The sequence below is a fragment of the Coloeus monedula genome (assembly GCF_965178545.1).
Source record: "Coloeus monedula genome assembly, chromosome: 29".
Taxonomy (NCBI): Eukaryota; Metazoa; Chordata; class Aves; order Passeriformes; family Corvidae; genus Coloeus; species Coloeus monedula.
Window position 1 is genome coordinate 3,177,879 of NC_138809.1, and position 23,061 is coordinate 3,200,939.

General features: G+C 55.5%; 11 protein-coding genes across 11 annotated transcripts; 6 read left to right on the forward strand and 5 right to left on the reverse strand.

The window, feature by feature from the left end:
- Positions 1–771: 771 nt before the first annotated feature.
- Positions 772–1,148, forward strand: LOC309583177 (scale keratin-like; the record flags this gene model as incomplete). Its single annotated transcript, XM_082298724.1, has 1 exon — positions 772–1,148. The coding sequence occupies exon 1, from the start codon at positions 783–785 to the stop codon at positions 1,146–1,148; it is 366 nt and encodes a 121-aa protein (XP_082154850.1). The 5' UTR covers positions 772–782.
- A 1,303-nt stretch (positions 1,149–2,451) lies between these two features.
- LOC309583146 (scale keratin-like) lies at positions 2,452–2,817 on the reverse strand (the record flags this gene model as incomplete). Its single annotated transcript, XM_082298692.1, has 1 exon — positions 2,452–2,817. One exon carries the CDS (start codon positions 2,815–2,817, stop codon positions 2,452–2,454), a length of 366 nt encoding a protein of 121 aa, XP_082154818.1.
- Positions 2,818–3,930: 1,113 nt separating this feature from the next.
- On the forward strand, positions 3,931–4,322 carry LOC309583173 (scale keratin-like; the record flags this gene model as incomplete). The annotated part of the gene is made up of 1 exon (XM_082298720.1): positions 3,931–4,322. The coding sequence occupies exon 1, from the start codon at positions 3,957–3,959 to the stop codon at positions 4,320–4,322; it is 366 nt and encodes a 121-aa protein (XP_082154846.1). The 5' UTR covers positions 3,931–3,956.
- A 1,305-nt stretch (positions 4,323–5,627) lies between these two features.
- Positions 5,628–6,019, reverse strand: LOC309583169 (scale keratin-like; the record flags this gene model as incomplete). The annotated part of the gene is made up of 1 exon (XM_082298716.1): positions 5,628–6,019. The coding sequence occupies exon 1, from the start codon at positions 5,991–5,993 to the stop codon at positions 5,628–5,630; it is 366 nt and encodes a 121-aa protein (XP_082154842.1). The 5' UTR covers positions 5,994–6,019.
- Positions 6,020–7,123: 1,104 nt separating this feature from the next.
- LOC309583151 (scale keratin-like) lies at positions 7,124–7,489 on the forward strand (the record flags this gene model as incomplete). Its single annotated transcript, XM_082298698.1, has 1 exon — positions 7,124–7,489. The coding sequence occupies one exon, from the start codon at positions 7,124–7,126 to the stop codon at positions 7,487–7,489; it is 366 nt and encodes a 121-aa protein (XP_082154824.1).
- A 1,315-nt stretch (positions 7,490–8,804) lies between these two features.
- LOC309583149 (scale keratin-like) lies at positions 8,805–9,170 on the reverse strand (the record flags this gene model as incomplete). The annotated part of the gene is made up of 1 exon (XM_082298696.1): positions 8,805–9,170. The coding sequence occupies one exon, from the start codon at positions 9,168–9,170 to the stop codon at positions 8,805–8,807; it is 366 nt and encodes a 121-aa protein (XP_082154822.1).
- Positions 9,171–10,289: 1,119 nt separating this feature from the next.
- Positions 10,290–10,681, forward strand: LOC309583170 (scale keratin-like; the record flags this gene model as incomplete). The annotated part of the gene is made up of 1 exon (XM_082298717.1): positions 10,290–10,681. The coding sequence occupies exon 1, from the start codon at positions 10,316–10,318 to the stop codon at positions 10,679–10,681; it is 366 nt and encodes a 121-aa protein (XP_082154843.1). The 5' UTR covers positions 10,290–10,315.
- A 1,303-nt stretch (positions 10,682–11,984) lies between these two features.
- On the reverse strand, positions 11,985–12,376 carry LOC309583171 (scale keratin-like; the record flags this gene model as incomplete). Its single annotated transcript, XM_082298718.1, has 1 exon — positions 11,985–12,376. The coding sequence occupies exon 1, from the start codon at positions 12,348–12,350 to the stop codon at positions 11,985–11,987; it is 366 nt and encodes a 121-aa protein (XP_082154844.1). The 5' UTR covers positions 12,351–12,376.
- Positions 12,377–13,460: 1,084 nt separating this feature from the next.
- LOC309583174 (scale keratin-like) lies at positions 13,461–13,852 on the forward strand (the record flags this gene model as incomplete). Its single annotated transcript, XM_082298721.1, has 1 exon — positions 13,461–13,852. Exon 1 carries the CDS (start codon positions 13,487–13,489, stop codon positions 13,850–13,852), a length of 366 nt encoding a protein of 121 aa, XP_082154847.1. The 5' UTR covers positions 13,461–13,486.
- A 3,168-nt stretch (positions 13,853–17,020) lies between these two features.
- Positions 17,021–17,590, reverse strand: LOC309583136 (uncharacterized protein; the record flags this gene model as incomplete). The annotated part of the gene is made up of 1 exon (XM_082298682.1): positions 17,021–17,590. The coding sequence occupies one exon, from the start codon at positions 17,588–17,590 to the stop codon at positions 17,021–17,023; it is 570 nt and encodes a 189-aa protein (XP_082154808.1).
- Positions 17,591–21,628: 4,038 nt separating this feature from the next.
- LOC309583137 (uncharacterized protein) lies at positions 21,629–22,198 on the forward strand (the record flags this gene model as incomplete). The annotated part of the gene is made up of 1 exon (XM_082298683.1): positions 21,629–22,198. The coding sequence occupies one exon, from the start codon at positions 21,629–21,631 to the stop codon at positions 22,196–22,198; it is 570 nt and encodes a 189-aa protein (XP_082154809.1).
- Between the last annotated feature and the right edge of the window lie 863 nt (positions 22,199–23,061).

Genomic DNA, 23,061 nt, shown 5'->3' on the forward strand with positions numbered 1-23,061 from the left:
CCCAGCACATCCCGCTGCCCAAGCCATCCTCTCCTTCCTGCCACATCATACATTCGATAGCCGGGATGTCACCCAGGAATGGGCTCCAGGAACATCCTTAATGTTCCAAAGGGGTGGGGCAGGGCTGGAATCAGCCTGGGCCAGATGGACATCTCTGCTCCTTGCCCAATGTATCTCAGGCCTGGCACGAGGAGTTTTTGTGCTCAGCCTGGCAGAACTCCCTGGGCAGTGCAAAAAGTAGATGGATTCTGTCTCCCCCACGCTGACCAGTGATGCACAGATGCCCACAAAGTTCTTGGTCCTTCCACTCCTGCCCCAGACCACCCAAACACTTCCAGGTGTCCATGGAGTCCACTCTGGGTGACATCCCTGCAATTGAGTCCCTCACGTGGCAGGAAGGAGAGGATGGCTTGGGCAGCGGGGTGTGCTGGGGTGGCACCTGGGGGATGCTGACTCAGGGAGGGGCAGGGGCCGCACAGCCCTGCTGTCAGCAGCAGCAGCAGCAGCAGCAGCAGCAGCAGCAGGGAGTGTCCCCTGAGCAGATTGGCCCGGCTGGAGCTGAGCAATGCTGGGGCTGCTATAAAAGCCCTGCTGGGGCCAGACTCGGCCAAGCACTGCCCTGGCCACCTTCTCCTCCTCGGGGACAAGGGTAAGTGTGCGAGCGCTTCAGCTCACAGCTCCCTGCTCCAGCCCCGAACCCTCTGTGGCTCGGCCGCTGGCCTCTGCTGCTCTCCCACCATCGCTGGCCTCTCTTGCAGAGCATCCTCGCATCCCACGCCAAGATGTCCTGCTACGACCTGTGCCCACCCAAAACCAGCGTGGCTGTGCCCCAGCCCATCGCTGAGAGCTGCAACGAGCTGTGCGCCCGCCAGTGTCCCGACTCCTCAGCCTTCATCCAGCCGCCCCCCGTGGTGGTCACCTTCCCCGGCCCCATCCTCAGCTCCTTCCCGCAGCAAGCCGTGGTGGGCTCCTCCGGAGCACCGGCCTTTGGCGGCTCCCTGGGGCTGGGCGGCCTCTACGGCGCCGGCGCCACCCAGGCCTCGGGGGGCCTCTGCACCTTTGGCAGAGCCTACGCTGCTCCCGCCTGCAGCCCTTGCGTCCTGCCCCGCTACAGCAAGAAGCTCTGGGACACCTGCGGGCCCTGCTAGACCCACCACAGCCCCGCACCCCAAACACCCACGGCGGCCTCGGCCCAGCATGGAGAAGTTGAGCTCTGCACAAGCCGCCCTGGCCTCCTGCAGCCCCTGACACCCGGCCTGGCTGCGGCCTGCCCGCCGTCTCTCTCCCAGCCTCTCCTGCCCCTCTGTTCACAATAAAGTTTTCCTGCATCCAACTCCTGTCTCCCTCAGCTTTTTTCCAAAACCAGGAAGACTCCAGGGCTGGCGGCGCCCCAACACTACAAAGGGAAATGGTGTTGCTCTGATGGCCCTGTGGAATCGGAAATGGAAAGGGAAGGGGATAGTAAAATAGGAGAAGGAAGGGGACCATGGAAGTTCAAGTGTAGAAGAAAATTATATCAAAGTGGATTAATAGCAGAAGATAGAAAATGTCAGGAAGGGATTGGATTGGGAGAAGGACAAGAGGAAGGAGAAGGAAAAGAGGGAAAAGTGGGAGAAAAGGAGGAAGGAGAAGGAGGAAGACATGGAGAAGAGGAAGGAGAAGGAGAAGAGGAACCAGAAGATGTGGAACAAGGTGAGGGAGAAATATAAAGAGGACAAAGACAAAGACAAAGACAAAGACCAAGACAAAGACAAAGACAAAGACATAGAGCTGAAGATGAGGAAGATAAATGTACAGGGCATGGTGAGGGGGAATTGTCCCTCTGATTTCAGTCCCTGGTCCTTTAGCAGAGCCATGGGGGCACAGAGGGGATGGAGCCCTGGTCCTTTGCCCCAGGATTGCTCCCAGCTCTGGGCCCACTCCACTCTGTGACAGCACGGCTTCAGGTCTGCAAAAGCCTGTGGCCTCATGGCCTACCAGCAGGGGATCTGACTTAAGAAGAATCATTGCAACTCCTTCTTCTTCTCTTCCTTATCCTACCTTTCTCATCCTACCCCTTCCCACTTCTCCTTTCATACTTCCTGTTTGATGCCATTTTCTTGTCCACTTTAACCTCCACTATCCCCTTCCCTCTTCTATTTAACTTTCCACTGCCATTTCCCATTCCCCATGGGCATCAGTAGGTCAGCATTTCCCCTCCCACTCGTGGAACTCCCCCATGCCTGGGGTCTTCTGAATTTCAGAAATGGAGGCAAAGAGACAGGAGTTGGATGCAGGAAAACTTTATTGTGAACAGAGGGGCAGGAGAGGCTGGGAGAGAGACGGCGGGCAGGCCGCAGCCAGGCCGGGTGTCAGGGGCTGCAGGAGGCCAGGGCGGCTTGTGCAGAGCTCAACTTCTCCATGCTGGGCCGAGGCCGCCGTGGGTGTTTGGGGTGCGGGGCTGTGGTGGGTCTAGCAGGGCCCGCAGGTGTCCCAGAGCTTCTTGCTGTAGCGGGGCAGGACGCAAGGGCTGCAGGCGGGAGCAGCGTAGGCTCTGCCAAAGGTGCAGAGGCCCCCCGAGGCCTGGGTGGCGCCGGCGCCGTAGAGGCCGCCCAGCCCCAGGGAGCCGCCAAAGGCCGGTGCTCCGGAGGAGCCCACCACGGCTTGCTGCGGGAAGGAGCTGAGGATGGGGCCGGGGAAGGTGACCACCACGGGGGGCGGCTGGATCAAGGCTGAGGAGTCGGGACACTGGCGGGCGCACAGCTCGTTGCAGCTCTCAGCGATGGGCTGGGGCAGAGCCACGCTGGTTTTGGGTGGGCACAGGTCGTAGCAGGACATCTTGGCGTGGGATGCGAGGGTGCTCTGCAAGAGAGGCCAGCGATGGTGGGAGAGCAGCAGAGGCCAGCGGCCGAGCCACAGAGGGGCCGGGGCTGGAGCAGGGAGCTGCGAGCTGAAGCACTCACACACTTACCCTTGTCCCCGAGGAGGAGAAGGTGGCCAGGGCAGTGCTTGGCCGAGTCTGGCCCCAGCAGGGCTTTTATAGCAGCCCCAGCATTGCTCAGCTCCAGCCGGGCCAACCTGCTCAGGGGACACTCCCTGCTGCTGCTGCTGCTGCTGACAGCAGGGCTGTGCGGCCCCTGCCCCTCCCTGAGTCAGCATCCCCCAGGTGCCACCCCAGCACACCCCGCTGCCCAAGCCATCCTGTCCTTCCTGCCACGTGAGGGACTCAATAGCAGGGATGTCACCCAGAGTGGACTCCATGGACACCTGGAAGTATTTGGGTGGTCTGGGACAGGAGTGGAAGGACCAAGAACTTTGTGGGCATCTGTGCATCACTGGCCAGCGTGGGAGAGGCAGAATTCATTTATTTCTTGGCACTGCCCAGGCAGTTCTGCCAGGCTGGGCACAAAGAATCCTTGTGTCAGGCCTGAGAAACATTGGGCAAGGAGCAGAGATGTCCATCTGGCCCAGGCTGATTCCAGCCCTGCCCCACCCCTTTGGACCATTAACGTTGTTCATGGAGCCCATTCCTGGGTGACATCCCTGCTATCAAATGTCTGATGTGGCAGGAAGGAGAGGATGGCTTGGGCAGTGGGATGTGCTGGGGTGGCACCTGGGGGATGCTGACTCAGGGAGGGGCAGGGGCCGCACAGCCCTGCTGTCAGCAGCAGCAGCAGCAGCAGCAGCAGCAGCAGCAGCAGCAGCAGCAGCAGCAGCAGGGAGTGTCCTCTGAGCAGATTGGCCCAGCTGGAGCTGAGCAATGCTGGGGCTGCTATAAAAGCCCTGCTGGGGCCAGACTCGGCCAAGCACTGCCCTGGCCACCTTCTCCTCCTCGGGGACAAGGGTAAGTGTGCGAGCGCTTCAGCTCACAGCTCCCTGCTCCAGCCCCGAACCCTCTGTGGCTCGGCCGCTGGCCTCTGCTGCTCTCCCACCATCGCTGGCCTCTCTTGCAGAGCACCCTCGCATCCCACGCCAAGATGTCCTGCTACGACCTGTGCCCACCCAAAACCAGCGTGGCTGTGCCCCAGCCCATCGCTGAGAGCTGCAACGAGCTGTGCGCCCGCCAGTGTCCCGACTCCTCAGCCTTCATCCAGCCGCCCCCCGTGGTGGTCACCTTCCCCGGCCCCATCCTCAGCTCCTTCCCGCAGCAAGCCGTGGTGGGCTCCTCCGGAGCACCGGCCTTTGGCGGCTCCCTGGGGCTGGGCGGCCTCTACGGCGCCGGCGCCACCCAGGCCTCGGGGGGCCTCTGCACCTTTGGCAGAGCCTACGCTGCTCCCGCCTGCAGCCCTTGTGTCCTGCCCCGCTACAGCAAGAAGCTCTGGGACACCTGCGGGCCCTGCTAGACCCACCACAGCCTCGCACCCCAAACACCCACGGCGGCCTCGGCCCAGCATGGAGAAGTTGAGCTCTGCACAAGCCGCCCTGGCCTCCTGCAGCCCCTGACACCCGGCCTGGCTGCGGCCTGCCCGCCGTCTCTCTCCCAGCCTCTCCTGCCCCTCTGTTCACAATAAAGTTTTCCTGCATCCAACTCCTGTCTCTTTGCCTTCTTTTCTCAATTTAGGAAGACCCCATGGCTGGGGGAGTTCCAAGAGTGGGAGGGGAAATGGCGTTCTTGGGATTGCCAGGGGGAATCGGAAATGGAAGGGGACAGGGAAGGGGAAAGTGAAATACAAGAGGGAGGAAGACCATGGAGGTTCAAGTGGAGAAGAAAATGAAATCAAAGGGGAAATAGCAGTGGAGGAGAGAGAATGATGCAAATGGGTTTGGTTAGGAGATGCAGAAAGAGAAGAAGGGGACAAAAGATTGGGTGAAGAAGAGGAAGGAGAAGGAGAAGAGGAAACAGATGATGAGGAGTGAGGAGAAATATAAAGAAGACAAAGACAAATGGAAAGAGAAGGAGCTGACGATAAGGAAATTCAATGTACAGGGCATGGTGAGGCTGAGGTGTCCCTCTGATTTCAGACCCAGGTCCTTTAGCAGAGCCACGGTGGCACAGAGGGGCTGGAGGCTGGTTTGGAGCCCTGGTCCTTTGCCCCTGAATGGCTCCCAGCTCTGGGGCCCACTCCACTCTTTGACAGCACGGGTGCAGGTCTGCAAAAGCCTGTGGTCTCCTGGCCTACAAGCAGGGGATCTGTCTTTCTTCAGGAAGAGTCCTTGATGCTCCTTCTCCTTCTCCTTCTCCTTCTCCTTCTCCTTCTCCTTCTCCTCCTTCTCCTTCTCCTTCTCCTATCCTGTCCCCTTCCCCCTGTTCTCTTTCGTACTCTCCCACTTCCCCTTTGATAACATTTTCTTCTCAGGTTTAACTTCCGCTATACCCGTCTGTTTTCTATTTTACCTTCCACTCCCCCGCCTTTTTCATTCTCCTGGACCATCCCAGGATCAGCATTCGCCCTCCCACTCTTGGAACTCCCCCATGCCCAGGGTGCCCATGATTTCGGAAAAGGAGGCAAAAAGATACAGGAGTTGGATGCAGGAAAACTTTATTGTGAACAGAGGGGCAGGAGAGGCTGGGAGAGAGACGGCGGGCAGGCCGCAGCCAGGCCGGGTGTCAGGGGCTGCAGGAGGCCAGGGCGGCTTGTGCAGAGCTCAACTTCTCCATGCTGGGCCGAGGCCGCCGTGGGTGTTTGGGGTGCGGGGCTGTGGTGGGTCTAGCAGGGCCCGCAGGTGTCCCAGAGCTTCTTGCTGTAGCGGGGCAGGACGCAAGGGCTGCAGGCGGGAGCAGCGTAGGCTCTGCCAAAGGTGCAGAGGCCCCCCGAGGCCTGGGTGGCGCCGGCGCCGTAGAGGCCGCCCAGCCCCAGGGAGCCGCCAAAGGCCGGTGCTCCGGAGGAGCCCACCACGGCTTGCTGCGGGAAGGAGCTGAGGATGGGGCCGGGGAAGGTGACCACCACGGGGGGCGGCTGGATGAAGGCTGAGGAGTCGGGACACTGGCGGGCGCACAGCTCGTTGCAGCTCTCAGCGATGGGCTGGGGCACAGCCACGCTGGTTTTGGGTGGGCACAGGTCGTAGCAGGACATCTTGGCGTGGGATGCGAGGGTGCTCTGCAAGAGAGGCCAGCGATGGTGGGAGAGCAGCAGAGGCCAGCGGCCGAGCCACAGAGGGTTCGGGGCTGGAGCAGGGAGCTGTGAGCTGAAGCGCTCGCACACTTACCCTTGTCCCCGAGGAGGAGAAGGTGGCCAGGGCAGTGCTTGGCCGAGTCTGGCCCCAGCAGGGCTTTTATAGCAGCCCCAGCATTGCTCAGCTCCAGCCGGGCCAATCTGCTCAGGGGACACTCCCTGCTGCTGCTGCTGCTGCTGCTGCTGCTGCTGCTGCTGACAGCAGGGCTGTGCGGCCCCTGCCCCTCCTTGAGTCAGCATCCCCCAGGTGCCACCCCAGCACATCCCGCTGCCCAAGCCATCCACTGCTTCCTGCCACGTGAGGGACTCGATAGCCGGGATGTCACCCAGGAATGGGCTCCAGGAACATCCTTAATGTTCCAAAGAAGTGGGGCAGGGCTGGAATCAGCATGGGCCAGATGGACATCTCTGCTCCTTGCCCAGTGTATCTCAGGCCTGGCACGAGGAGTCTTTATGCCCAGCCTGGCAGAACTGCCTGGGCAGTGCCTTGAGGTAGATCCATTCTGCCTTCCCCACGCTGGCCAGTGATGCACAGATCCCCACAATGTGCTTAGTCCTTCCACGCCTGCCCCAGACCACCCAAATACTTCCAGGTGTCCATGGAGTCCACTCTGGGTGACATCCCTGCAATTGAGTCCCTCACGTGGCAGGAAGGAGAGGATGGCTTGGGCAGCGGGATGTGCTGGGGTGGCACCTGGGGGATGCTGACTCAGGGAGGGGCAGGGGCCGCACAGCCCTGCTGTCAGCAGCAGCAGCAGCAGCAGCAGCAGCAGGGAGTGTCCCCTGAGCAGATTGGCCCGGCTGGAGCTGAGCAATGCTGGGGCTGCTATAAAAGCCCTGCTGGGGCCAGACTCGGCCAAGCACTGCCCTGGCCACCTTCTCCTCCTCGGGGACAAGGGTAAGTGTGTGAGTGCTTCAGCTCGCAGCTCCCTGCTCCAGCCCCGGCCCCTCTGTGGCTCGGCCGCTGGCCTCTGCTGCTCTCCCACCATCGCTGGCCTCTCTTGCAGAGCACCCTCGCATCCCACGCCAAGATGTCCTGCTACGACCTGTGCCCACCCAAAACCAGCGTGGCTGTGCCCCAGCCCATCGCTGAGAGCTGCAACGAGCTGTGCGCCCGCCAGTGTCCCGACTCCTCAGCCTTGATCCAGCCGCCCCCCGTGGTGGTCACCTTCCCCGGCCCCATCCTCAGCTCCTTCCCGCAGCAAGCCGTGGTGGGCTCCTCCGGAGCACCGGCCTTTGGCGGCTCCCTGGGGCTGGGCGGCCTCTACGGCGCCGGCGCCACCCAGGCCTCGGGGGGCCTCTGCACCTTTGGCAGAGCCTACGCTGCTCCCGCCTGCAGCCCTTGCGTCCTGCCCCGCTACAGCAAGAAGCTCTGGGACACCTGCGGGCCCTGCTAGACCCACCACAGCCCCGCACCCCAAACACCCACGGCGGCCTCGGCCCAGCATGGAGAAGTTGAGCTCTGCACAAGCCGCCCTGGCCTCCTGCAGCCCCTGACACCCGGCCTGGCTGCGGCCTGCCCGCCGTCTCTCTCCCAGCCTCTCCTGCCCCTCTGTTCACAATAAAGTTTCCCTGCATCCAACTCCTGTCTCTTTGCCTCCATTTCTGAAATTCAGAAGACCCCAGGCATGGGGGAGTTCCACGAGTGGGAGGGGAAATGCTGATCTACGGATGCCCGTGGGGAATGGGAAATGGAAGTGGAAAGTTAAATAGAAGAGGGAAGGGGATAGTGGAGGTTAAAGTGGACAAGAAAATGTTATCAAAAAGGAAGTATGAAAGGAGAAGTGGGAAGGGGTAGGATGAGAAAGGTAGGATAAGGAAGAGAAGAAGAAGGAGTTGCAATGATTCTTCTTAAGTCAGATCCCCTGCTGGTAGGCCATGAGGCCACAGGCTTTTGCAGACCTGAAGCCGTGCTGTCACAGAGTGGAGTGGGCCCAGAGCTGGGAGCAATCCCGGGGCAAAGGACCAGGGCTCCAGCCCCTCTGTGCCCCCATGGCTCTGCTAAAGGACCAGGGACTGAAATCAGAGGGACAATTCCCCCTCACCATGCCCTGTACATTTACCTTCCTCATCTTCAGCTCTATGTCTTTGTCTTTGTCTTGGTCTTTGTCTTTGTCTTGGTCTTTGTCTTTGTCTTTGTCTTTGTCCTCTTTATATTTCTCCCTCACCTTGTTCCACATCTTCTGGTTCCTCTTCTCCTTCTCCTTCCTCTTCTCCATGTCTTCCTCCTTCTCCTTCCTCCTTTTCTCCCACTTTTCCCTCTTTTCCTTCTCCTTCCTCTTGTCCTTCTCCCAATCCAATCCCTTCCTGACATTTTCTATCTTCTGCTATTAATCCACTTTGATATAATTTTCTTCTACACTTGAACTTCCATGGTCCCCTTCCTTCTCCTATTTTACTATCCCCTTCCCTTTCCATTTCCGATTCCACAGGGCCATCAGAGCAACACCATTTCCCTTTGTAGTGTTGGGGCGCCGCCAGCCCTGGAGTCTTCCTGGTTTTGGAAAAAAGCTGAGGGAGACAGGAGTTGGATGCAGGAAAACTTTATTGTGAACAGAGGGGCAGGAGAGGCTGGGAGAGAGACGGCGGGCAGGCCGCAGCCAGGCCGGGTGTCAGGGGCTGCAGGAGGCCAGGGCGGCTTGTGCAGAGCTCAACTTCTCCATGCTGGGCCGAGGCCGCCGTGGGTGTTTGGGGTGCGGGGCTGTGGTGGGTCTAGCAGGGCCCGCAGGTGTCCCAGAGCTTCTTGCTGTAGCGGGGCAGGACGCAAGGGCTGCAGGCGGGAGCAGCGTAGGCTCTGCCAAAGGTGCAGAGGCCCCCCGAGGCCTGGGTGGCGCCGGCGCCGTAGAGGCCGCCCAGCCCCAGGGAGCCGCCAAAGGCCGGTGCTCCGGAGGAGCCCACCACGGCTTGCTGCGGGAAGGAGCTGAGGATGGGGCCGGGGAAGGTGACCACCACGGGGGGCGGCTGGATCAAGGCTGAGGAGTCGGGACACTGGCGGGCGCACAGCTCGTTGCAGCTCTCAGCGATGGGCTGGGGCACAGCCACGCTGGTTTTGGGTGGGCACAGGTCGTAGCAGGACATCTTGGCGTGGGATGCGAGGGTGCTCTGCAAGAGAGGCCAGCGATGGTGGGAGAGCAGCAGAGGCCAGCGGCCGAGCCACAGAGGGTTCGGGGCTGGAGCAGGGAGCTGTGAGCTGAAGCGCTCGCACACTTACCCTTGTCCCCGAGGAGGAGAAGGTGGCCAGGGCAGTGCTTGGCCGAGTCTGGCCCCAGCAGGGCTTTTATAGCAGCCCCAGCATTGCTCAGCTCCAGCCGGGCCAATCTGCTCAGGGGACACTCCCTGCTGCTGCTGCTGCTGCTGCTGCTGCTGCTGCTGCTGACAGCAGGGCTGTGCGGCCCCTGCCCCTCCCTGAGTCAGCATCCCCCAGGTGCCACCCCAGCACATCCCGCTGCCCAAGCCATCCTCTCCTTCCTGCCACATCAGACATTTGATAGCAGGGATGTCACCCAGGAATGGGCTCCATGAACAACGTTAATGGTCCAAAGGGGTGGGGCAGGGCTGGAATCAGCCTGGGCCAGATGGACATCTCTGCTCCTTGCCCAATGTTTCTCAGGCCTGACACAAGGATTCTTTGTGCCCAGCCTGGCAGAACTGCCTGGGCAGTGCCAAGAAATAAATGAATTCTGCCTCCCCCACTCTGGCCAGTGATGCACAGATCCCCACAATGTGCTTGGTCCTTCCACTCCTGTCCCAGACCACCCAAATACTTCCAGGTGTCCATGGAGTCCACTCTGGGTGACATCCCTGCTATTGAGTCCCTCACGTGGCAGGAAGGAGAGGATGGCTTGGGCAGCGGGATGTGCTGGGGTGGCACCTGGGGGATGCTGACTCAGGGAGGGGCAGGGGCCGCACAGCCCTGCTGTCAGCAGCAGCAGCAGCAGCAGCAGCAGCAGCAGCAGCAGCAGCAGGGAGTGTCCCCTGAGCAGATTGGCCCAGCTGGAGCTGAGCAATGCTGGGGCTGCTATAAAAGCCCTGCTGGGGCCAGACTCGGCCAAGCACTGCCCTGGCCACCTTCTCCTCCTCGGGGACAAGGGTAAGTGTGCGAGCGCTTCAGCTCGCAGCTCCCTGCTCCAGCCCCGAACCCTCTGTGGCTCGGCCGCTGGCCTCTGCTGCTCTCCCACCATTGCTGGCCTCTCTTGCAGAGCACCCTCGCATCCCACGCCAAGATGTCCTGCTACGACCTGTGCCCACCCAAAACCAGCGTGGCTGTGCCCCAGCCCATCGCTGAGAGCTGCAACGAGCTGTGCGCCCGCCAGTGTCCCGACTCCTCAGCCTTCATCCAGCCGCCCCCCGTGGTGGTCACCTTCCCCGGCCCCATCCTCAGCTCCTTCCCGCAGCAAGCCGTGGTGGGCTCCTCCGGAGCACCGGCCTTTGGCGGCTCCCTGGGGCTGGGCGGCCTCTACGGCGCCGGCGCCACCCAGGCCTCGGGGGGCCTCTGCACCTTTGGCAGAGCCTACGCTGCTCCCGCCTGCAGCCCTTGCGTCCTGCCCCGCTACAGCAAGAAGCTCTGGGACACCTGCGGGCCCTGCTAGACCCACCACAGCCCCGCACCCCAAACACCCACGGCGGCCTCGGCCCAGCATGGAGAAGTTGAGCTCTGCACAAGCCGCCCTGGCCTCCTGCAGCCCCTGACACCCGGCCTGGCTGCGGCCTGCCCGCCGTCTCTCTCCCAGCCTCTCCTGCCCCTCTGTTCACAATAAAGTTTCCCTGCATCCAACTCCTGTCTCTTTGCCTTCTTTTCTCAATTTTGGAAGACCCCATGGCTGGGGGAGTTCCACGAGTGGGAGGGGAAATGCTGTTCCTGGGATTGCCAGGGGGAATAGGGAATGGAAGGGGACAGGGAAGGGGACAGGGAAGGGGAAAGTGAAATACAAGAGGGAGGAAGACCATGGAGGTTAAAGTGGAGAAGAAAATGAAATCAAAGGGGAAATAGCAGTGGAGGAGAGAGAATGATGCAAATGGGTTTGTTTAGGAGATGCAGAAAGAGAAGAAGGGGACAAAAGATTGGGTGAAGAAGAGGAAGGAGAAGGAGAAGGAGAAGAGGAAACAGATGATGAGGAGTGAGGAGAAATATAAAGAAGACAAAGACAAATGGAAAGAGAAGGAGCTGATGATAAGGAAATTCAATGTACAGGGCATGGTGAGGCTGAGGTGTCCCTCTGATTTCAGTCCCAGGTCCTTTAGCAGAGTCACGGTGGCACAGAGGGGCTGGAGGCTGGTTTGGAGCCCTGGTCCTTTGCCCCTGAATGGCTCCCAGCTCTGGGGCCCACTCCACTCTTTGACAGCACGGGTGCAGGTCTGCAAAAGCCTGTGGTCTCCTGGCCTACAAGCAGGGGATCTGTCTTTCTTCAGGAAGAGTCCTTGATGCTCCTTCTCCTTCTCCTTCTCCTTCTCCTCCTTCTCCTTCTCTTTCTCCTATCCTGTCCCCTTCCCCCTGTTCTCTTTCGTACTCTCCCACTTCCCCTTTGATAACATTTTCTTCTCAGGTTTAACCTCCACTATACCCATCTGTTTTCTATTTTACCTTCCACTTCCCCGCCTTTTTCGTTCTCCTGGACCATCCCAGGATCAGCAATTGCTCTCCCACTCTTGGAACTCCCCCATGCCCAGGGTCCTCCTGATTTCAAAAAAGGAGGCAAAGAGACAGGAGTTGGATGCAGGAAAACTTTATTGTGAACAGAGGGGCAGGAGAGGCTGGGAGAGAGACGGCGGGCAGGCCGCAGCCAGGCCGGGTGTCAGGGGCTGCAGGAGGCCAGGGCGGCTTGTGCAGAGCTCAACTTCTCCATGCTGGGCCGAGGCCGCCGTGGGTGTTTGGGGTGCGGGGCTGTGGTGGGTCTAGCAGGGCCCGCAGGTGTCCCAGAGCTTCTTGCTGTAGCGGGGCAGGACGCAAGGGCTGCAGGCGGGAGCAGCGTAGGCTCTGCCAAAGGTGCAGAGGCCCCCCGAGGCCTGGGTGGCGCCGGCGCCGTAGAGGCCGCCCAGCCCCAGGGAGCCGCCAAAGGCCGGTGCTCCGGAGGAGCCCACCACGGCTTGCTGCGGGAAGGAGCTGAGGATGGGGCCGGGGAAGGTGACCACCACGGGGGGCGGCTGGATGAAGGCTGAGGAGTCGGGACACTGGCGGGCGCACAGCTCGTTGCAGCTCTCAGCGATGGGCTGGGGCACAGCCACGCTGGTTTTGGGTGGGCACAGGTCGTAGCAGGACATCTTGGCGTGGGATGCGAGGGTGCTCTGCAAGAGAGGCCAGCGATGGTGGGAGAGCAGCAGAGGCCAGCGGCCGAGCCACAGAGGGTTCGGGGCTGGAGCAGGGAGCTGTGAGCTGAAGCGCTCGCACACTTACCCTTGTCCCCGAGGAGGAGAAGGTGGCCAGGGCAGTGCTTGGCCGAGTCTGGCCCCAGCAGGGCTTTTATAGCAGCCCCAGCATTGCTCAGCTCCAGCCGGGCCAATCTGCTCAGGGGACACTCCCTGCTGCTGCTGCTGCTGCTGCTGCTGCTGCTGCTGCTGACAGCAGGGCTGTGCGGCCCCTGCCCCTCCCTGAGTCAGCATCCCCCAGGTGCCACCCCAGCACATCCCGCTGCCCAAGCCATCCTCTCCTTCCTGCCACGTGAGGGACTCGATAGCCGGGATGTCACCCAGGAATGGGCTCCAGGAACATCCTTAATGTTCCAAAGGGGTGGGGCAGGGCTGGAATCAGCCTGGGCCAGATGGACATCTCTGCTCCTTGCCCAATGTATCTCAGGCCTGGCACGAGGAGTCTTTGCACCCAGCGTGGCAGAACTGCCTGGGCAGTGCGAAGAAATAAATGAATTCTGCCTCCCCCATGCTGGCCAGAGATGCACAGATTCCCACAAAGTGCTTTGTCCTCCCACTCCTGCCCCAGACCACCCAAATACTTCCAGGTGTCCATGGAGCCTACTCAGGGTGACACCCCTGCAATTGAGTCCCTCACGTGGCAGGAAGGAGAGGATGGCTTGGGCAGCGGGATGTGCTGGGGTGGCACCTGGGGGATGCTGACTCAGGGAGGGGCAGGGGCCGCACAGCCCTGCTGTCAGCAGCAGCAGCAGCAGCAGCAGCAGCAGCAGCAGGGAGTGTCCCCTGAGCAGGTTGGCCCGGCTGGAGCTGAGCAATGCTGGGGCTGCTATAAAAGCCCTGCTGGGGCCAGACTCGGCCAAGCACTGCCCTGGCCACCTTCTCCTCCTCGGGGACAAGGGTAAGTGTGCGAGCGCTTCAGCTCGCAGCTCCCTGCTCCAGCCCCGAACCCTCTGTGGCTCGGCCGCTGGCCTCTGCTGCTCTCCCACCATTGCTGGCCTCTCTTGCAGAGCACCCTCGCACCCCACGCCAAGATGTCCTGCTACGACCTGTGCCCACCCAAAACCAGCGTGGCTGTGCCCCAGCCCATCGCTGAGAGCTGCAACGAGCTGTGCGCCCGCCAGTGTCCCGACTCCTCAGCCTTGATCCAGCCGCCCCCCGTGGTGGTCACCTTCCCCGGCCCCATCCTCAGCTCCTTCCCGCAGCAAGCCGTGGTGGGCTCCTCCGGAGCACCGGCCTTTGGCGGCTCCCTGGGGCTGGGCGGCCTCTACGGCGCCGGCGCCACCCAGGCCTCGGGGGGCCTCTGCACCTTTGGCAGAGCCTACGCTGCTCCCGCCTGCAGCCCTTGCGTCCTGCCCCGCTACAGCAAGAAGCTCTGGGACACCTGCGGGCCCTGCTAGACCCACCACAGCCCCGCACCCCAAACACCCACGGCGGCCTCGGCCCAGCATGGAGAAGTTGAGCTCTGCACAAGCCGCCCTGGCCTCCTGCAGCCCCTGACACCCGGCCTGGCTGCGGCCTGCCCGCCGTCTCTCTCCCAGCCTCTCCTGACCCTCTGTTCACAATAAAGTTTTCCTGCATCCAACTCCTGTCTCTCTGTATATTTTTCTGGAGTTCTGTTCCCACCACAGTGGGATGGTAGATTCTGATTTCTGCGTATCTCACCATGCCATATCATCTTCTTTTTACTCCTTTGAGAGGTCAGGTAATTTCTGCTTTCATTGTATTCCTTCCTGTTCCGCATTTTGGCTTAATTAGGATAAATTCCATTCATTTTTCTTGTATCCACCATGTCTGTTTGACAAGTCAGGCCATGTTTTCAGTGAAAGGGAAATTGGTTGTGCTCTTTCCCTTGGTTTTACAGGTTGTGCTTATATTACCATGACTCTGGTATTTTATATTTTCATTGTATTCACTCCAGAGCATGTAGAGGTCACAGGGGCCTCTGGCCCAGTCAGGTGACTGGACACTCCCAGTCACAGCAGAAGCTTATGTCCCCAGGCTTTGAGGTTGTAAAACCCCAACCTGCCCTTTGTTTGTCCCTCCTCAGACGCATCATCCTGAGCAGTTATTCTGTTTTTGCACCATGATTAAATTATTTTAAGGATCCAGAGGTCTGACACTCTGCTTGGAAAATCTGGGGTTGAGGCAGTGCGGAATCCTTTGGTAACTGTGAGTGTGAGGGATGTGAGGATTCAAGCAGACGTCACTGGAACCAGTGGTCTTGGCTCAGATGATTCTACTGGACATGACCTTCAGTGCTCTGGTCTGGTTGACGAGGTGGGGATTGGTGCCAGGTTGGACTCAATGATCTTGGAGTTGTTTTCCTGGTTCCTGGGATTCTGAGGGTGGCTCCTGGGAGGTGGGACAGGAGAGTTTCCTTGCCGTTGCACCACCTCCTTTCCCCATATTCAGCAGGTCCCCAACTCTGCCCCGTCCCATGATGATCACCGCGTTACTGCTGCTCCCAGCAGTTCAACCACCTCGTTTTTCCAGTCTGAAACTCTGATTCCCTCCTGCTCCGTGCCACTCAGCTTTCTTTCTGTTATCAGGGCTCCCAAAAGATGTGCCAATGCCAGGAACGCAAATGAATAATTAGAGGTTTTTTGGGATGGATCCTTGAGTAACGAATGGAGTAAACTCCCTCCACCCCGTAACTCCCGTGTAGACACTGAGAGAAAGGTCAGCTCTGTGTAGGATTTTGCAATCAGACATGAGCTCACTCTGAGCAGGCATCCAGCCCAAATTAAAGCTGTGTAATCGTTGTTCCCTGGGTGTTAATGGCTCTCTCCAAGGGTGTTATCTTGGGCTGAGCACTTGTCTGACACAACACCTAATTAGGCTGGTACCTGCCTGGCACAGCCTCGCTGAGAGGATCAGGTGAAATTTGGCAGTCGCAGCTCAGGTGTTCGGCTGGGCTCACGACTGACACCCAAGCACCTCTTGGAGGCTGCGTGTGGAAGCAAAGAACAGAAGAGAAACAGAGAGAAAAGCATTCGCGTTTTGTAAAATTGTCCCAGGAACTGCCCTGGATGAGAGGAAGGAGGGGACAGGGAGGATGAAGCAGGGACAGAGAGGAGAACCCATCAGGGAAGAGCTTTTTGAGCTGCACCAGGGGAGTGTCAGGTTGGACATAAGAATTTCCTCCTGGAAGGGGTGGTCAGGCCTTGGAAGGGGCTCAGGGAGGTTTGGAGTTCCCATCCCTGGAGATGTCCAAGGAATTCCTGGATGTTGGGCTGGGTGACCAGGTGGGGATCAGGCACAGCTTGAATATCTCAAAGGTTTTTTCCAACCTAAATAATTCTGTGATTTTTGGACAAAATATTCTCAGTAAGTGTTTGTTTACCCATAGAAACAAAATCTTGTTTTCTTAAGCAGCATTCATGGGTACCATGGACTAATTTCCACTTCAATTTATTACTTACAGCCCTCTGACAGATCCAGTCCCATATGAGGAAGAATATTGAAATTACCTGTGAAAAATAAGATTTGCTCTTCTTTGACACTCAAGATATTTTCTTTGAAAGAGTCCCAGTGAAGGAAGAGGTAAATCCTCTCTAATGCATCAGTTAATGTTCTTTTTACCTCACCTGCTGACAGGTTCAAGCAAACCTTCCCTGAGGCAACTTTATCATGGCAGTGATTAACGAAAAAAGAGAAGGTAATGCCTCATCTTTGCTCATCAGATACCTATCTCAAAAATTGTTTCCTTTTGTTCACCTTCCTCCTATCATTCCTTTTCAGAAGACGCTTTGGCAGAACTTCAGGCAGTATTTTTTAGCCTTGTCTTTGAAGGCAGTTGGGTGATTTCTAAGACATCTCCTGGAAGATGTAAAATTAAAAGGAATTCCAGCACTGAATTAACCACTTAAAGATAGAATCATGGAACATCCTAAGTTTGAAGGGCCCCACAGGGATTGAGTCCAACTCCTGGCCCTGCACAGGCACCCCAAAAAACCCACCCTGTGCCTGAGAGCATTGTCCTTGAGCTCTGGCAACCTTGGGGCTGTGACTATTCCCTATTCCAGTTCCAAACTGGATGGAAATAATTGGAATAACTACTGGAAGTCTGACAACTGGAATAATTAGTCTAAGGCAGAGAGGATTCTCAGGTGCATGTCTGACCAAAGGCCTCTCAGCCTGGTTCTGATGGTGATGAGAGGGAGCCCTGAACACCACTCTGGGGCTTAACAGGAAAAACAAAGGCAGGTGTTGGATGCTGGATTTTTTTATTGCAAAGGCAGGGAAGGCTCCGTTGGACAAGAACATGTGAGGCAAAGACAGGCAGGTTGTCCCTCCCTGCATCACGAGAGCTGCTCCCTCAGCCTTGTCCCAGGAGGCAGCAGTTCAAGGGAGAAGCCAGTGGATGGTGGAGCCCCACATTTGGCCACTGGCAGGAGTGGGGAAGAGGAGATCAAGCAAAGGAAGGAGGAAGGGAGAAGAGGGATTTCTGGAGGGGTTCTGACTCCACAGTGTGAAGTGAAGTCTGACGCTGTGCCCCTTCCTCAGGAGCTCAGGTGAGGATCCAGTGGTGTCATTTACTGAGTTGAGGAATTTTTCCATCAGGTTTAGCAGGAGCCGCAGCTGCCGCGGCCGTAGCGGCTGTAGCGGGAGGACCAAGGGCTCCAGGAGCCAAAGGATCCAAAGGATCTCCCAGAGCCATACAGGCCCCGGTAACCCCCACAGGACCCCAAACCCCCATAGCCCAGGGAGGAGCCCCCATAGCCCCACAGACCCCCATAGCCCTGGGATCCGTAACCCCCATATCCACAGAGACCACCATAACCCCCAGAGCCATAGCCCCCATAGCCAAGGGATCCATAGCCCCCGTAGCCAAGGGATCCATAGCCCCCGTAGCCCAGGGATCCATAGCCCCCGTAACCCAGGGATCCATAGCCCCCATAGCCCAGGGAGCCCCCAGAGGCTCCAAGGACGGGCGCTCCAGCAGATCCCACCACGGAATCCTGCGGGAAGGAGCTGAGGATGGGGCCGGGGAAGGTGACCACCACAGCGGGAGGCTGGATGACGGTGGTGGAGTCGGGGCACTGGCGCACGCACGGCTCATTCCCGCTGTCGGCGATGGGCTGGGGCCGGATGAGGCCGGAGCCAGAAGTGGAGCACAGGTCGTAGCAGGACATTTTGCAGGGATTGGAGGTTAATCTGTAAAAGAGTTGGTTTGAGCAAGTACAAGATGTTATTTACCGACAGAATTGGGCTCTGGTGTTGGCTGCCTTTCCCCACTCAGGAGCGCTTTGAAGCACCGGAATTTCCCCACGTCTATTAAAGATGAGAATTGAATAAGAACAGCCAAATGATTTGTTCGGGTGCTTTGGTGAGTCAGCGGATCAACAAGGAATGGGACTCTGCTCCGAAAGTTGAGTGTGTTGTTATTTTGGATTTCATGAGTCTGGCTCTTCATTCCCACTGATCTCCTTTATGCTGATCCTTGTCAAAAGAGGGATTATAACTCATTGTCTTTTCAGATTCACTCTGTAGCTCATTGGATGAGACCATTACAAGGGAATTACAAAGATGATTGTCCCAAATCTCCAAACATTGAATCAGGGCTTTGAGATCCTTACAACGAGCTTAACACCCAGCATTTTGATTTTGAGCTCTGAACTCTGAAAAATTCTCACACCAAACCCCTTGCCCTCATTAACTCAGAAGAATCCAGTGCTTCACATTTCAGCTCCCTGAATTCTGTCCAGGATCCCTTTTAATCTTAAATAAATGTCTTACAGGGTGTTTTAAACAGTTCTCAGTTCTTCTCTGTGCCCTACTCCAAGACAGTGCCTGATCTTTGGGGGTGTTCATGACCATTTATCTTGAACTAAAAGCATTTTGGGTGATTTGTAATAGAATAAACTAGATCTAATGGCAGGTTTGCCTCTAGGCTCAACATCCCCTGTTCCCAGGATTTAAACTTTCCAAATAATTTCCAGTCACCCATTTAACCAAACAGAAAATAGGAATAAACGCTGAACCAGTCACATCATGGATAGAACTGGTGAAGGCAACCCAACATCCAACCGAATTTTCTGACAAGAAACTTTCAGTTTGATTTGGAATCAAACACCAACCTTGAAAGCAAAGAGCAGCCGTCCCTAAGGTTTTTGTAAGGTTTATCTCTTCACCTAAAATTTTGCCTAAGAGTTCCCAATGGAAGAGACCACCCCAGAGTAATTGTATATCAAAGAGAGATTCCAAAAGTACCAAAGAGCAGTTCCAGAAGTAGCGAAGAGCAGCTCCGGACTTACCAAGCCGTTGAGAAGAACGAGTGAAGGGAAGATGTTGGGAGAACCCCAAGTGGAGACACCTTTTATACAGTTCAGACTTGCCTGAGGGCTCAGAGGAGCTCATTAGTTGACACAGAACATTTTTTGTATTGATTGCACCTCAAAGTGATGAAATTATTGCTCTTTCTGTGTTTATTCTTGATTTCAATTATCGCGTTACGTCACACGAGGTCCTTTCATCTAAAAGGTTGATGGGTGAAATTAGTGCATCTCTCATCCTAAAACATGATTCACGAATTAGTATTGGTTTTCTGGAGTGGCACCACATACTGAGCTGTTTATACATCAATATTCTTGTCCTGTCTTATAAGAAAATTATGCTCAGACATTTACAGAAATTACAAAATCATGGAATGGTTTGGGGACACAAATATCCAGAAAAGCCTTAGGTTTTACCTGACCCTCAAACCACAGCTCAAACCTGAGTTTAGTTCTGAATGGGGAGAGATTTGTGATTTTAAGGATTAGAATGGAAAGCTCAAAATAATCAGAGTGTACATTGAATTAATAATTGAATTTATGTTTTATTGAGATGGCTCCATCTCTGGAAGTGTTCAAGGCCAGTTTGGATCAACCTGGGATAGTGGAAGGTGTCCCTGCCCATGGCAGGAGTTGGAACAAGATGGTCTTTGAGGTCCCTCTGAACTTTAAATCATTCCATGATTCTGTATAGGAGAAATCCCAAATTTAGCTGTAGTGGAAATAAAAATTCTTTGTTTTTAGAGAGGATCTTGCAGCTAATCCCATCCTTGATGGCGTCTTTCAGCACAGAGCAATTACAAGGTGGGAATCTGCTGGGAAAAGCAAATGTTGGATTTGCTGAGGTTTCTTTCTCTGTTTACACCATGATTGTCCTACTCTATCATTATCATCGTTATCATAATCACCCATGTGGTTATCTTCACACCATGAATTATTTATAAATTATGAGCTTTTCAAATCTGGAGATACATATGAGGATTTCCTGAGCCATTGTCCTGGAAAAAAAAAGCCATGTCGAAGTTTTACAAGAACATTCCAAGGGATTTTCAAATACCTCCTGAACACCCATTACTGACTTGTTCCTACTGTGTCAGAGTTACATAAAACCTGTGCCTGGGTGTAAACAACTCACAATTATAAGAGATTATCATATTAAAAGATATAAATTGAGGCCACTTGAGTTTTTCCCATAATCAGCTCATGGTTTATAACATTGACCTTTCTGTCTTTGACCTTAAGAATAAAATCTATTTTTCTTTTTTATTTAAAACACAGAATGTTGTGTCTTTAACACGTAAAAATAGGAGGGAAAACATGAGAAAGGAAAGCAAAGCTCGATGAAACAACTCAAAATCTCAATTTCCATGGAATTGTGGCTGCCAGGTAAAATATTTCTCTGTTTCCAGGGACTGAAAGAGAACTAGAAGAGAAATGAGTTTAACAAGGAACATGGAGAGAGACTTTTTCCAAGGGCTGAAGTGGCGGGAAAAGAGGGAATGGACTAAAACTGACAGAGAAGGGGTTTAGATGGGATATTGGGAAGGAATTTTTCCCTCTGAGGGTGGTGAGGCCGTGGCACAGGTTATTCCCTGAATTCCCAGTCCCTGGAAGTGTCCAAGGCCGGGATGGATGAGGCTTGGAGCAACCTGGAATATAGAAGGTGTCCCTGCTCATGGCAGGGGGTGTCACTGGATGATCCTTAAGGACCTTTTCAACCCAAACCATTCCAAGATATGATTTTATGATATAAAATCCATTCAAAGATGCTCCTGATGATTGTGTTTGCCGTGCCTTGTGTAGGTGGAGGGAGAAATGCTGAGCCTGCAGAACCAATGTTTTTCCCTTTGTTATTTTTCCCCAGTCCTCATTCAAGTTCCTAAAAGAAATTCCATTGGCTTCAGGTCTCCTGTTGATCACACTCAAGGACCTGTACCTGGACAAAAAATGAGTGTCCTTCAATCATCCTAATTAAGAAGGACTCATAAATAAATCAAGTCAGCTTTATTTCCTCCCCTAACGCTAAGGAGAGCACCAGGATCATAAAAAATAATTCCCCACATAAGCCCGGAGACAATAGAGGTCTGGGGTGGAATGTGCAGCTCATGCTATGTGTGGGTTTGAAGTGCACCAGCAATAAGCAAAGACAATTTCAGCACTTTGAGGAATTATGTGTCCTGCAATTTGGGGTTGGGACCTAATTACGAACTCACGCATCAGGTGCCTGGTGCCCTCTGGGCAAGCAGGGAGCTCTATAAAAGGTGTCTGCATCAGGTCCTTCCATCCACTTCTCTCACCTGTTCAGCCTTCGTGAACCAGGTAAGTCGCTTTTCTCTCAAACTTCTCTAAATTGAACTTCCTGTCAAGAAATCCGGATTTTAACCAAGTGCCCTCCGGTTGCAGTCAGGCTGCCACTGCTCTGTGGGATATTTGGCGTTTAATTTCTCATTCATGTCAAGGTCTTGTAGGAGAGGGGTTCCTCAAGTGGTTTTGAACGCCAAACTTGTATTATTTTAGCACTCCAAAGGATTCCTTGGCTGTGTTTTAGGACATAAAGAATAACCTGTATATGTGGCTGTATTTGGTAGGGCTTTGCTGACTTTGTAACAGGAAAGATCAAATCCAAGTAGAGATCATCAACTAAGAGTGATGTAATACTGAAGAAATTATCTGATCTGGAAATTAAAGATGCAACTGAAGTGTACAGAGTGTGTTGGACCAAAGTCAGGAGTAACCTGGAGATCACAGTCATGGGAAAAATAGGAATAGGAAATGTATTTACTTCCCAGATTTATTACTGACACCCTTGGACTGCTCCAGCACAGCCTAAAGTTTGCTATTCCTTTAAAATTAACATAAATTGACATCTTTTACAGATTAACCTCCAATCCCTGCAAAATGTCCTGCTACGACCTGTGCTCCACCTCTGGCTCCGGCCTCATCCGGCCCCAGCCCATCGCCGACAGCGGGAATGAGCCGTGCGTGCGCCAGTGCCCCGACTCCACCACCGTCATCCAGCCTCCCGCTGTGGTGGTCACCTTCCCCGGCCCCATCCTCAGCTCCTTCCCGCAGGATTCCGTGGTGGGATCTGCTGGAGCGCCCGTCCTTGGAGCCTCTGGGGGCTCCCTGGGCTATGGGGGCTATGGATCCCTGGGTTACGGGGGCTATGGATCCCTGGGCTACGGGGGCTATGGATCCCTTGGCTACGGGGGCTATGGATCCCTTGGCTATGGGGGCTATGGCTCTGGGGGTTATGGTGGTCTCTGTGGATATGGGGGTTACGGATCCCAGGGCTATGGGGGTCTGTGGGGCTATGGGGGCTCCTCCCTGGGCTATGGGGGTTTGGGGTCCTGTGGGGGTTACCGGGGACTGTACGGCTCTGGGAGATCCTTTGGATCCTTTGGCTCCTGGAGCCCTTGGTCCTCCCGCTACGGCCGCTACAGCCGCGGCAGCTGCGGCTCCTGCTAAACCTGATGGAAAAATCCCAAGTGAGGTCTCACCAACAGATGAAATGTGATGGTTTCACAGCCAACGAGCTCGGAACCACTGCTGCTCTATCCCAAGACCACGGATTTGTAGCTGTTCAGCCCCTTTTGAATTTCTCCTCTTTCAGCTTCTGCCGTAAAGCTTCTCCTGCCCCATTTCTGTGTTGCCTGGGGGAAATATGGAACAAAAGGGCTCAAAATGGGTCCTGGTTGTTCCCATCAACAGCTGGGATTTGGAAGAGAACCCAAATCAAACACATGTGAATGTGCCTCTGGCTGGAGAAGAGTTTTGTACTTCTTGGAGACTCTGAAAATGCATTGCTTTGCTTGCTATCATTAAAAGTTTGTTGCATCAAAGTTGACATGTTCTGGTGTTCTTTTCTCCTGTTTTCACCATTATTTGCCTTTGGACAAGCTTCACCTGTGCAGGTGTCAGTAACAGCATAAAATATCCTGGAATCATGGAATGGTGTGGGTTGGGAGGGACTTCTAATCTCATCTCGTTCCACCCCCTGCTATGGGTGGGGACACCTCCCACTGGCCCAGGTTGCCCAGAGCTTCATCCAACCTGTCCCTAAACTATGGAGATGAATGTCCTGCCCAAAAAATCAGGGAAGATTAGACTTCAGTATGAATTTCTTCCAGGTAAAACTTTTATCTCTCTGAGTTTCAGGTTTTCACTCAAATATTTTCTCACCCAAATATTTAAGCTCTGTCTTCAGGAATAACCTCGGCAGGAAGTTAAATCAATTTCCTGTCAAAATTTTAAGTAAAGTTTTCTGGGCCACAGAGTGGAACTTTGAAATCTGAAATCTTTCTGTGTAATCATGAAATGTAAAGTGTTGG